At 33.4% G+C, this 13,554-nt stretch overlaps 1 protein-coding gene across 2 annotated transcripts in view; it reads left to right on the top strand.

Moving 5' to 3' along the window:
* The window catches only part of DENND1B (DENN domain containing 1B), a 242,907-nt gene that overhangs the window by 108,680 nt on the left and 120,673 nt on the right, over nucleotides 1-13,554 (top strand). The window contains exons 7-10 of one of the 2 annotated variants that reach the window (XM_032878198.1): nucleotides 6,073-6,153; nucleotides 9,544-9,603; nucleotides 10,813-10,866; nucleotides 13,286-13,396. In XM_032878198.1, the coding sequence (XP_032734089.1) occupies nucleotides 6,073-6,153; nucleotides 9,544-9,603; nucleotides 10,813-10,866; nucleotides 13,286-13,396 (306 nt within the window). The remainder of the gene's footprint in view (nucleotides 1-6,072; nucleotides 6,154-9,543; nucleotides 9,604-10,812; nucleotides 10,867-13,285; nucleotides 13,397-13,554) is intronic. The other variant, XM_032878197.1, reaches the window with a different exon arrangement.

Here is a 13,554-nt window from a genome sequence, read left to right as displayed (position 1 = left end):
CTAATGGAGGGCTTGATCTCATCACCCTGAGATTATGACCTGAGACAAAATCAGGAGTCAGACACTTAATCAGCTGAGCCACCATGGTGCCCCCATGTTTCATGCTTTTGATGTCAATTTTAAATCTCTTTATTTTCTATATTCCTTAACTAATGATTATGGTTTTAGTTATTTTCACTACCATTGCCTTTTAACCTTCGTATTAGCTTTATAAGTGTTTAATCTACTACCTTTACAATGTATTTACTAATGAGATTTTTACTTTCATATGTTTTCTTAATAATTATTACCCTTTATTTTCAGCTTAGAGAAATCTCTTTAATATTTCTTATAGGGCAAGTTAGTGGTGTTGTATTTCTTTAGTTTTTGTTTGTCTGGAAAGCTCTTTCTCTCTACTTCAAATTTGAGTGATAATCTTGTAAGGTAAAGTATTCTTGGTTGGAAGTTTGTTTTCCCTCAGCACTTTGAATGTGTTATGCCATTTTCTTCTGGCCTACAAAGTTTCTGCTGAGAAATCTGCTGATAGCATTATGGGTGTTCCTTTGTAACAAGTTGTTTTTCTCTTGCTGTTTTCAGACTCTCTATATTTTGATATTTTAATTATGTTTCTTGGTATGTACCTCTTTAGGTTCATCTTGTTAAGAAGTCTCTGGGCTTCATGGGGTGCCTGGGTGGCTCAGTGGGTTAAAGCCTCTGCCTTTGGCTCAGGTCATGATCCCAGGGTCCTGGGATCGAGCCCCCACATTGGGCTCTCTGCTTAGCAGGGAGCCTGCTTCCCCTCCTCTCTCTCTGCCTGCCTCTCTGACTACTTGTGATCTCTGTTTGTCAAATAAATAAATAAAATCTTAAAGAAAAAAAAAAAGTCATTTCTGGGCTTCCTGGGTCTGGATATCTGTTTTTTAACCCCTGTTAGGGATGTTTTCAGGTATTATTTTTTCAAATAAGTTTCAAATAATTTTCCTGTCCCCTATAATATGGATGTTATTCTGCTTGATATTATCCACAGGTCCTTTAAGCTATCTTTACTTTTTAAAATTTTGCTCATTTGTTTGGGTGAGTTCCTCTGCCTTGTCTTCTGGATCACTGATTCTAGTCTGCTGTTGAATCCCTGTAGTGTATTTTTCAGTTTAATTCTTTTTCTGTGACTTCTATTTGGTACTTTCTTATATATATATATTTTTTTTATCTTTTTGAAGTTTTTGCTGTGTTCATCTGGTCTTCTCCCAATTTCAGTGAGCATCTTTATGACCATTGCTTTGAGCTCTTTATCAGGTAAATTATTCATCTTCACTTCTTGTAGGGTTTTTTCCTAGAGCTTTATTTTGTTCTTTCATTTGGAATATATTTCTGTTTCCTCATTTTGGTTGGTTTCTATTCTATGCATTTGACGAAAAAGGTATTTCTCTTATTCTTGAAAGAATGACCTTGTATGGATGAACCTTATCATACAACCCTGCCCTAGCTCATGGTTGTCTCTTGAACCTTTATGATTGTCTAAGCACCCTGATTCATTATTGATAACTCCTAGTTGTTGAGATAGTCCGTATCCTCTGAATGTTCCAGAGGGAGGGATCTTTCAGCCCCTAGTTTTGGCTGGTTGGAAGCTAGATCCTCAGGCAGCAGCTTTAAAGTTATGTAAATAGTTTGTGGGACAGCAATCAGAAAGTCTGCTGGTCTTCAGACCCATCAATCTGGAAACCTACCCTTGGTGACAGTGGCAAAAAGTGTGGCTTCATACTTATGAAATCCCTGAAAGGATTTAGGGAGGTACCAGTGAGCTGCAGCAAGGCCAAGGGAGAGTGCAAAGATGATATCACCTGGTCTGTGTTCACTGAGAATACTTTGATAGGCTTTAGGTGTGTGGTAATCCTAAAGTGTTCCTCTCAGTAGAAGTTCCAGGATAAGTAAATAGGAAGACTGTGTTTCCTTCTACTGTTTATAGAGCCCTGAGGGTGGTAGCCTGCCAAGAACTTTCTCTTCTATTATTTCAGACCTCTGGGGCCCAGAAACACAATTCTCCCTGGCTACCAGAGCCAGGTGTTCAAGGAGCATTCCCTGTGTAGGCTGTAAATTCTGCTGGCTGTGGTGGGGCTTCAGGGATGGCACAGGGGATGTGCCCACCAGCACAAGAAAGGTAGAGGGAGAAAGCAAAAATGACATCTACCAGCACCTCTATCCTGGAGAGAGTTTGAATAAGCTCCTCCTCCTCTGGCAGATGCTTTAGGATTGGCAAATGAATTTCCTTCATGTAGGTCCAGGTGCTCTCCATACTGCTGCTTTTGTGCTTGGTCCTGTGGCAAGTGAGTCTGTGCACAAGTTCTTCAAGAGTAAGAGCTCTACTCTCTACAACTCTTTGTTCTGGATGTAAGCCCTATTGGTTTTCAAAGCCAGACATTTGGGGAGCTCATTGCTCTGGTGCAGGTCTGAAGGGTTGAGGTGCATTATATATGTCGTATATATATCAGAAGCTGCTTGAGATCCTTCATGACTGTGAGTCACCACACGGTGGATGGAGTTTTGGATGAGACCATATCTCTGCCTCTTCTACATTTCTCAGTGTGGTTCTTTTATTCTTTGTTGTACAGGAGCTATTCAGCTAGTTTTCAGGTATTTTTCTGGGGGGATGATTTCATATATAGCTGTAGATTTGCTGTATCTATAGGAGGAGATGAATTCAGGACTTACGCTGCCCTCTTGGAATGCCTCCTTGTTTTGTGTTTACAGTAGCCATTCTAATGGGTGTGAAGTGGTATATCATTGTGGTTTTGATTTGCATTTCTTTAATTTTTGATGTAGAGTATTTTCATGTGCTTAATGGTCATTTAGTTTTCTTCTCTGGAAAAATATCTGTTCAAATTCTTTGCCCATTTTTAAGCATATTTTGTTGTTGGGTAGCAGGAGTTCTTTATATATTCAGGTATTAATCCCTTATTAGATATATGATTTGTAGATATTTTCTTCCATTCCATAGGTTGCCTTTTTACTTTGCTAATTGTGTCCTTTGATTCACAAAAGTTTTTTTAATTTACATGAAATCCAATTATGTATTTTTCTTTTGTGGCTTATGCTTTCAGTGTCATATCAAAAAATTACAAATTCAGTGTCATGATGCTTTTCCCATATGTTTTCTTCTAAGAATTTTAGTTTTAGCCATTACATTTAGATCTTTATCTTTTTTTTTCTTAAAAATAAAAATGAAAATGCTGAACTGTGCTTTTGAATTAATCAACTTTTCTAGGATAATATTTGTAAATTTTCCCCCTTAATCATCATTTGATGTTTTTTCAAGAACGAAGTTACTGATATGAGCTGCACTATTTGATGTAATTTAATTCAAATGAAAGGTTTTTTTAAATTTTGTAATGATTGCCTGTTATTGTTTTCTAATTTTTATATTCAGGGTATATTTTCCATCCTTTTGTTATCTTTTTAAATTCTCATTTGAGGTGCATCTGGGTGGCTTAGTTGGTTAAGTGTCAACTAATGGTTTCAGCTCAGGTCATGATTTCCAGGTCATGAGATTGAGCCCCATGTTAGACTCCATGCTCAGTGAGGAGTGTGCTTGAAATTCTTTCTCCTCCTCCCTCTCCTTCCCCTTTGCTCCCCGCCCCACCGTTTGTACCTTGTTCTCTATCTCTCTCTCTCTAAAATAAATAAATAAATAAATAAATAAATAAATAAATAAATAAATTCTTTAAAAAAATAATCTCAATTGATACTTCATTACTCTCGAGATTGTATTTTTCTGGATTGGCTTGACATTGTTTTTCCTTTGTTTCTAACTATATAATAAGTCTTTCTTTGATCTTTTTCGCCTATCTATACCTAAAACTTTGATGTTCTTATTTTATATTCTTAGTTTTCTCTTCTTTCTATACATTTATGGCCATTTCATACATACTCATAGCTATAAGTACCACTATATTTTGATTTTTAAGATTATTCTTTCTGAAACCTGATTATATCATTCCACTGCTTACAGTCTTCTTATAGCTTCCTTTTTTCTCTTAGAATAAAATCTAAACTTGTCTGCAGCCTGACATATAAGAAGTTCCATGATCTGGTTTCTGATATTCATTCGTGGCTAAACTGCTTCTTTCTTACACTATCCAGTGTGTACTATCCAATTATCTTGAATCATTCAGGTTTTCCAGAATTCCTATATAATTATCTTTCAAGATTATGTCACTCACTCATGATTACTGATAGAACACTCATCTTTTAAGATTTAATGTGTAAATATCTTTAGAAAACAAAACTCGAGTTCAGCACAATTACTATTCCAGATACTTCTTATTAAATAGAGTTTAAATGTATTATTATTGAATTAAGATACTCCTTTTATGCTTCTGGTGAACAATCTCCTAATTTGGCAACCAAACTTTATTATTATATCATAATAGCAAGGTTGGCTGTTTGTCAGAAGTTCAGGTGTATTTGTATGTGTGTGTATAAATATTTCCCCCTCTACACTTGACATACATAATTCTGTGAAGTATTCATTAGAAGGTCATTTTATACTTGAACAGTTTTATGTTGAAGCTATACAGTCATTTTCCTAGCAAAATAACTGGAAATAAAAGAATTTAATTATAGCAATGGAAGCCTAAAACCAGAATTTTACTTTGTGATTATTTCTTGTTCTTTGTTTTTATGAGTATACATTTGGAACCAGCATTAATTCTATTAGTCATCCAAATTTTGAATACTTTACTTTTAGAAACTCTTATTGTTAAGTTAATGCTTATGTATCTATAATATGTCATTCTCTCTGAGACCATCAGTAATACTGAAATATATAAAAGAAAATACTGTGAACAAATCCATATAATTTTAGTTTTCTGAAAAGAGGGAGTAAGAGAGACTACATTTATGTTCCTAACCAGAGGAAACTATATCGTAGGTTCACAGTATTAATTAAAAAACCAGAAGTAAATCTATAATTGTAATATTTTTTCTTTTTCTTTTTCTTTTTAATCCAGTGCCACAGGCTATATAGATTGATATTTAGATTTTATAATTGAAGTTATCCTTACCTGATCAACATCAGGAAGTATAAAGACATTTTAAAAGCTAGACTTTAAAAAACCTTATGTAGTCATAGGAGTTTTGTATAGACAGAGCATTAAATATCATCCAGGATATCTGGTTATATTTCATTTCTTAATGGCCAAGAGATAAGTTCTATAGTCATTTCTTTTAAGTAATTCTAGGGAGAATTCCAAATAGGCAGTTTTGAGCACACACTTCACAAGCACTTACAGAAATTGGAATTATTAAGGTTTGTTAGTTAATTTATGACAAATTGTGAGAAGTTATATGTCTCATATCCAAATTCCTTAATATTATTACCATTTTTGAGCAATTGTCATTTTCTCTGGTATATTGTGCACAACTAAATATTTTAAGAATAAAAATCATGTGTATAATTTATATATTTATATTGGGTTTATATGCATAATTTGGAAATTATGTCTTCAGCTCAGGTCATGATCTCAGAGTCCTGGGATCGAGCCCCACATCGGGCTCTCTGCTCAGCAGGGAGCCTGCTTCCTCCTCTCTCTCTGCTGCCTCTCTGCTTACTTGTAATCTCTGTCTGTCAAATAAATAAATAAAATCTTAAAAAAAAATTAAGTTTAAGATTTTAAAATTAAAATGGAAAATGGAAGCATTCAGTGATCTGATAAAAAGTTGTATTGTTGTTTTTATTCAATCCCATTGTTCTTGAATTTAATTATTTAAATGATTTCTTGAATTTAATGATTTAAATGATTTCCTCTATAGATAGCATTAGTGTATTTTATAATAATGAAGTTTTGCCAAATACAGATTTGTACTCAACAGAAATATTGCTGTTATGCTTTTTGGATAAAGATATTTGATTATCTTTTTCATATTTGTTAAATTTAAATATTTCAATTTCTGTTATTTGAAACATTCTTGAGGAAAGCAGTTGTCTAATCTGAATTTGTCTAATCTGAAAAGGCACAGTGCATGATTTATCAAGTAGTTTTAATTATATCACTTAGTATATAATTCATTTATAAAGTGTACTTTTTCATTTTACTCTAGGAAAATGATTTGAATGAAACTCTCAAATCACTCTATAGCCACCCAGTACCAAAGGCAAACACTCCTGTCAGTTTGAGTGTGGTAAGTATTCAGTTATTAATTGATTTTTTTGGTCATAGCACTTTGTCATTTAAGAACACATGCACCTTCAGCAAGCTCTGCTACCAGGGAAATGTCAATGCTAGTAACATTACTGTAGGATGATAGTGGGACTTTTTGCCATGCTTCCACTATCATATTTTAGATGTATATTTTTATAGATCATGAATCACAGACTTTAAATTTACAGTAGCAGTAACCAAATCTGTGAGAATATTTTGTGAGGAATATTGATTTTCAGGTGGTAAACTTTATCCTTAATAAGGAAACACACACACATGTACACACACATGCACAATACCCCTCCTAAAATGAAAACAGTGCATCAATAAGAATTGAAAGTTTAGCATATAACTAACTATATGATAAAAATTGTGGGCGAAAAGTTTTTTCTTTCCCTACACTGTGATCCATCTTCCCTTATAAACACCAAACACAGAGCGCCTGGGTGGCTCAGTGGGTTAAAGCTTCTGCCTTCGGCTCAGGTCGTGATCCCAGACCTCCAGAGAGCCCGATGCTGGGATCGAGCCCCACATCGGTCTCTCTGCTCAGCAGGGAGCCTGTTTCCTCCTCTCTCTCTGCCTGCCTCTCTGCCTACTTGTGATCTCTGTCTGTCAAATAAATACATAAAATCTTTTAAAAAAAATAAACACCAAACACTGAAAATATGGTTGAAGTTTGTCAAACAGTGAGCCCGTGGTGGTGTAGATTACTTACTGCCAAGAGTTTTAATGTACACATTAGTATTTTGGAAGATTTTGTAAATGTTCAAAGTTAATGATCACACATGTGGATGTTTTCATTAATAGTCAACCTACCAAATCAGATGTTAAAATTTATTTATATTCATTTTAATTCTTCTAATGTAATGGTAAATTGTGCCACTTATAAGGAAGGAAAAATATATAATGATGCAAGAGAAATTGAAAGAAAAAGTAAATTGAAGTGTATGTAATCATATTCATAGGTCTTTTGCTTTTTTGCACGATAAAGAAATTGTTATTTTCATTATATTCTTTGGTAATAACTTTCTTTTGCTTAAATTTTTCCTGTAATTTTGCTTAATAATAGTATTCTCTGACATTGTTCTGTTCTATTAGTACTGTCAGCACCCTGGTTCAGATGCTTAGCACTTTAAATAGTTCTTACTTTAGAGTCTCTCTTTCTAATCCTTTCTACAAAACTCTATCAGATTAAACTTCCTTAAACTATATAAAGTTTCTTTCTGAAACCTAAAAGGTCCCCATTTTCTGTAGAATTTGTCCAGACTTTCCAGCATGCTTTCATGACCACACACTACTTAGCCTCAGTCTACCTTTTCATTTTTCTGTCTCATTTTTTTTTTCTAAGTTGATTTTCTACTCTGGTCACATTGTTCTGTTCATCTTCTTGAATGAACATCGTGTTTTCTCACTTGTACACCTTCCTTTTTTACTAAAGCCTCTTTGTAGACTATCCATCTTTAGTCTAGAACTAGCTCACTTCCCACCTTTGTGAAACTTTCCTGTGTCGTTAACAGCGTAAATTGTTCTTTTTCCCCCAGGATCTCTGTACCTTTATGTCTGCACTCTCTTTTTGAACACTGCCAAAGTGGAAATATTTAATAGTCATTTGGAGATTGCACACTGGAAATCTAAGGATAACCTGAAATTTTTAACCCAGATATAGCAGTCATCTGCAGAAATAGTTGTAAGAATACTTGAGCTATTTAAAGGACAGAATATAGAGAGAATAAAGCAGAGGCTGATGTCTAATTGCCAACATACACTATAGAAGAAGAAAGGAGGTCAAGTGAAAGAATTGGAAGAAGGAACAGTTAAGGAGAAACTCAAATTTGTAGGTCACTAAACCCAAAAGAATGCAAGGTTAATGGTTAGTGGAATGAAGTAGAAAGGTCAAGGAAAAACATCAAGATCAAAGAAAAGGTCTAGATTATCAAAAATAAGTGTCATTCTTTGAAGGAGTTGTATTTATAAAATGATTCTAATACTTTGTTATAGGGTAAAGGAAATATAGGTACTAAGATAATAGAGGATAACTATCCTAGATCGTTAATGGAGTTTGAGTGCTCTGAATTCTGTAAGACTGATGATTCATAGACCTGTACCCCTGAAACAAACAATACATTATATGTAAATAAATAAATAAATAAAATCTTTTAAAAAAGTGTGCTGGTTTTAAATTGGAGTGTCATTTGTTCTGGAGTAAATAAATATCTTCTAAAAATACATTTCAAAAATACTGGATATTGAAATACTTAACCTTTATTAGTAAGAGTCATATATAAAAACTATTAGATCTCTTAATATCTAAGAAGAGAAGATACTGGTTTAAGTCATGGTCACTAAATGTGTGATGTTAGCAAAAAAGTTAATATCTTGTGATAATTATTTTTCTTCGTATGAGAAATTGAGTGAGTCCATTTTTGAGAAACTTGTTTGGGGAATTGTGTGAAATGATATATCTAGATATACTATGAAAAGCTATCCTAACATTAGTTGTTAATGAATTGAAAATTTATTTCATTTGGATAAGATATTTTGTACCATAGCTGAAATAATATTGTTTAGGGAATTTGAGTGACTGTGTTCCATGCTATGTATTCATTTCTATAATTTAAGCCTTTTTGTAAGCTTTTGAGTCAATCAATGACTATGGTAGCTTTCAAATCTTGTACACCTTTTCTCAATACAGTATCCAAAGAATTGGCAGATTCAGCTGGTTGATAAAATATTGTCTTAAATTCGTGTAAAGTCCATTTAGTAATTTCATTTGATTTCAGCTAGAGCTTACTAAAGTGCTGTGCCTAGTGCTGTGCTCTTCCTGACTGGCAGCGTTGGGATCCAGAAACATTGTCCTCAGCTACTTGTTGAGGTTTTAGTTTTATGATGCCCAGTAATGATTGATCATCCTAGGAATTATTGTTCTCCCGCAAAGTGGAAAGAAAATTTTGTTTGCACAATTTCTGATAGAAAAATGTGAGAAGCCTTGGGAAACTACTCTACTTTCTTATAATACCATATTTTGTGAATGCTCCAACACATGAATTTTTCAAGGCTTGACATTGAAACTATAAGAATATCACAGAGATTGTATAAAAAGTTAATATTTAATGTAAATGCTTACTTTGAAAGTAAATTTCAAATTCATTAAATATCCACAGCATTTTCTACTCTCTGTTGAAAATGAAAATACTTTCTTTGAGATTTTTCTAGCATAAAATTAGCAAAACAGCATTTAAAATAGCATTTATAATTATAGTTGGATACTGTGGATAATGTGACTACATGAATTTGTCTCAGATACACAGCATATTGTGTAAACTTCCCCCATGAAAGTAAAATATTCATTTTTTCTCTCATATATTATAAGAACCAAGAGATATTTATTGCCAGTGAGCAAGTTCTGAAAGATCAGCCCTTCCTAGTACGGGTGAGTTAAAAGGTCATTGGCTTCTAAAAATCACTATTAAATTGAGAAAATAATTACTTCTTTCACTGTGTTTTTAAGATTCACTCCAGTCCTTTGGGAAATGGTTAATTTGACTCTTTTAAGAAAATTAATCATTTGGAGTATATTTTCTGTTTATACTATCTTTTAGAGCGTAGTTTTATGAAATACAGTACTATTAAAAAGCCCTCCAAATAAAGTAGTTAATAGAGACCAAATCTATGCATATTCTCCATTGTCAGTAGTAGTGATGTTAATGTGCATTTACAGCATGAGATTTCTGTCACTGTTGTCACAAGGTCTCAGGAGACCTCGTGATTTATCTCATATTGTTCTTCTACTCTGGAAAATTATACATTATGACTGTGCTAACTAGCCTGTTCTGACTGGTTAACTGTGCTCAGTATTGGCTAGAATGTTTCTTTTCCGGTTTTTAACTATAAGACAGTATGTCCTTATGTGGTTAAGATAGGAAGATAATTTTGGAGATTAATATGAACAGAAAATAAAACAATTCTGGTGATTTCGTTTTACTGATTCTGGGTGGTAAAATTTGGGAACATGAATAGGGAACATGAAGACATACACAATATGCTTTTTATATAAATAGATCTATGAACTGTTATATTGCTTTGAATATTATAGAAGGTAATTACTCTTTAGTGGGCGTATGAGGGTCATATTTTGAGATGATTACATTTTTAAAAGGTTTAAATATTTAAAAATTATGTCCTATTGCTGCTTTCTAAATAATATAGTAGCTGATCTGTACCAGAAGATTTTGTTGTGACTTACCACAGACACTCTGGAATCTATGGCAAACCTCATTATTTTCCAGTCTCCCTAAGTGTGTTTATATGTATATGTGTGTATTATATATCTCTATCTATCTATCTATATGTATCTTTCACTAATGTACTTTTTGTCTTAAACTTTTTCCATGATTATTATTTTCAGTTTTGAAGTTGAATGTTTTTAACCAACACTTAACTCTTTGTCTGAGGTTTTTATTCAATATCATATAAACCTGCCATGTTATTTAAGAATCTCTCAAATTCAGCAAATCCTGAATGTTAATCCTTGGCATTTATTAATTTAGTTGATGTATCTTTTCTTATTTTTTTCAAATTATATGTATTGCTACCAAATTTTAATTCTGCTTTTCTTACATGATTTATTTCTATTTATTAGCATTCCTACTTCATTGCCCCAGATGTAACTGGACTCCCAACAATTCCTGAGAGTGTAAGTTTTCTGTTTTCTGTACTTTTTAATGCTACTCATATTATGAATTATATTTACTTTTGTCTCCGTGCCTAAAGATTTCTGTATAGAGAAATAGAATACATTGTAATTACATGTTTTGTTAGATATAAGAAATAGGAATAATGTCGTTATCTCCTTTTCTTCTTGATGTGTCTGCTACTTTATTCCCTTCTTAATATCGGTTGTAGGTAAGGAAAATTTTACGAGAAAAACTGTTTCTACCATTTGAGATAGTTCAGTAGGATCATACACACACACACACACACACACACACACACACACACACATGTATATTAGGTCCTGAGCTCCCCTGGATGAGGTAGAGGAAATATCTCAGATGACTCTACTTAGTAGGGGATAAATACTGGTAATGGGAAATATTTTTATACACATAGTTACTTTAGTGAAGTGACTGTAGCATTTTAGATTACTTGTATAACTCCATGAAAATCTTAATGTCCTATACTTGGTTTCTTTTTCTTTTTTCTTTTTTTTAAAAAGATTTTATTTATTTATTTGACACAGAGAGAGAGGGAGAGAGCAAGCACAAGCAGGCAGAATGGCAGGCAGGGGAGAAGCATGCTTCCCAGTGAGCAAGGAGCCCAATAATGGGACTTGATCCTGGGATGCTGGGATCATGACCTGAGCCGGAGGCAGACACTTAACTGACTGAGTCACCCAGGTGCCCCCTGTACTTGATTTCTTGATTTCGATTTACATGATATATATTTTGTAGGGCTTGAGGGGTACTACAAGAAATTATAAAAATTACTAAAGTTTGCAATTAATTTAAAGTCCTAATTGTATCCATATTAGAAATAGTTTCAGTGTTTTAATAGTTTCTATAAATTAATATTCTGTAGAAAAATTTACATGGAAAGTAGAAGTGACAAATAGGGTTTTGGTTGCTGTGTGAAAAGGAAATTTTTCTTAAATAATTTTTTTCAACTTCTCTTGGAAAGATACAATGGATCAATAGAAATAATTCAATAAAAAGTGAAAGAAACATCAATAGGAAAAAATAAATTTCCGGAAATAGTTATTGTTTTCAGAACTTCACTGTTCCTCCCAAAATGTTTTCAAACCTAAGTGTTTGGTTTCCAAAAGTACATGGGTGATGAGTGCATGAAGTCTGGAGAGATAATTGTAAATTTTCCAATAGCAAACCAAGACTGTGGTGTTTTTAGTACTGGCGAGTCCAGATAACTCCTATGAAAAGACTAGATGAAGCTGTTTTTAATGTGGGCCTGATATAGATTATCCACACAGCATTCTGTGTTGAGAAATACTTATCCATCTAGAAATTATTTTTCTTTGAGACTGTAAGAAAAATACCAAGGTTGAATGCCATAAAAGTAATCCATATGAAGAGCTGAATTGGAAAGTGAGGTAGACCTCAGATAGAGAAAACAGTAAATGAATTTCTCCCCACTAAATTCAACATCACTCACTGATACTACAGATCTGTTATATACCCTGCCATTACAAGTTTGTCCTGGTAAAGTTTCTGCCTTCTGGAAATCAAAGAAACTACTTATTGGATTTCTTGTTTTCTTGCCCAATGAACAGTTTTCACCTCCTAGGTCATAGTCTACTTGATACTACAGTTTCATTTTATTATCATATCTTATTCAGTCTCTTCTTTACTTTATAATCCTCCAGCATGCTTAAGTTTGAGTACAGAAAATTAAAAATAAGTAAGAAGGAGAACTTCTAAAAGTCAAAGTTGTCGCTTACCCCAATTTTGATCTTCTGTGGGGAAAATAAAGTCTTAAATCAAGGAAATTAGCTAAACTAACACCAAAATGTATTTGGTTATAGGAGCATAGAATAGGTCTGACATGGGATATAAATAAGGAGTTTTCCTTAATAAAGGAACAAAGATCTGCTTTATGAATCCATCTCATCCTTTGGGTGCCTTGTACATAGTACATACTATCAGACAGTGATGTTGCCTACTGAGTGACTGGCAAACATAAAAAGACTCTGGAATGGCATTTCTCAAAGTTCAGTGTATATAAGAATTATCAGGAATTATTTAAAAAAAAAAGATACTTGGAGCCACACTCTGAAGATTATAATTCAGCAAGTGTACAGTTGGGGCCTGGAAATCTGCTTCTTTTATAAGTACTTGGGGGGAGGGGAGAGTGGAAAATGTATGATCCTCTGATTACCCTTTGAGAAACATTTTTCTGGGGTAGGATTATGTTTCAAATAATAATAGAATGTTATGTGCTTCATGTGGCAGCAGAATAGTATTAAATTTAATTATTTTAATGAATACCATCTTTAATAATAACATCCTTTGAACTTTAAGACTTGTTGGTAAATGTATAAAATATTTTCCTTCGTAATCACCATGAGCTCTAACTTACACAATGACTTTTCACTTGTACAGAGAAATCTTACAGAATATTTTGTTGCTGTGGATGTGAATAACATGCTGCAGCTGTATGCCAGCATGTTACATGAGAGACGCATCATTATTACCTCTAGCAAATTAAGCACTGTAAGTACTTCACACTTCTCCTTTTAAGTAGAACATATTGAGCATTTCACAAAAAGACCCACGAACCTCCGCAGACTTAGAAATATTCTATGTGTACTTATGAGACAATATCTACATACTTTTTTGATATATGGTTTTAATCTGGCTCTTGAAGTACA

This window comes from Lontra canadensis, unplaced genomic scaffold, assembly GCF_010015895.1.
Source record: "Lontra canadensis isolate GAN:19392208 unplaced genomic scaffold, GSC_riverotter_1.0 scaffold63, whole genome shotgun sequence".
Classification (NCBI taxonomy): Eukaryota; Metazoa; Chordata; class Mammalia; order Carnivora; family Mustelidae; genus Lontra; species Lontra canadensis.
The sequence above is the reverse complement of the archived record's forward strand: the minus strand, read 5'-3'. Positions and strand labels throughout refer to the sequence as shown.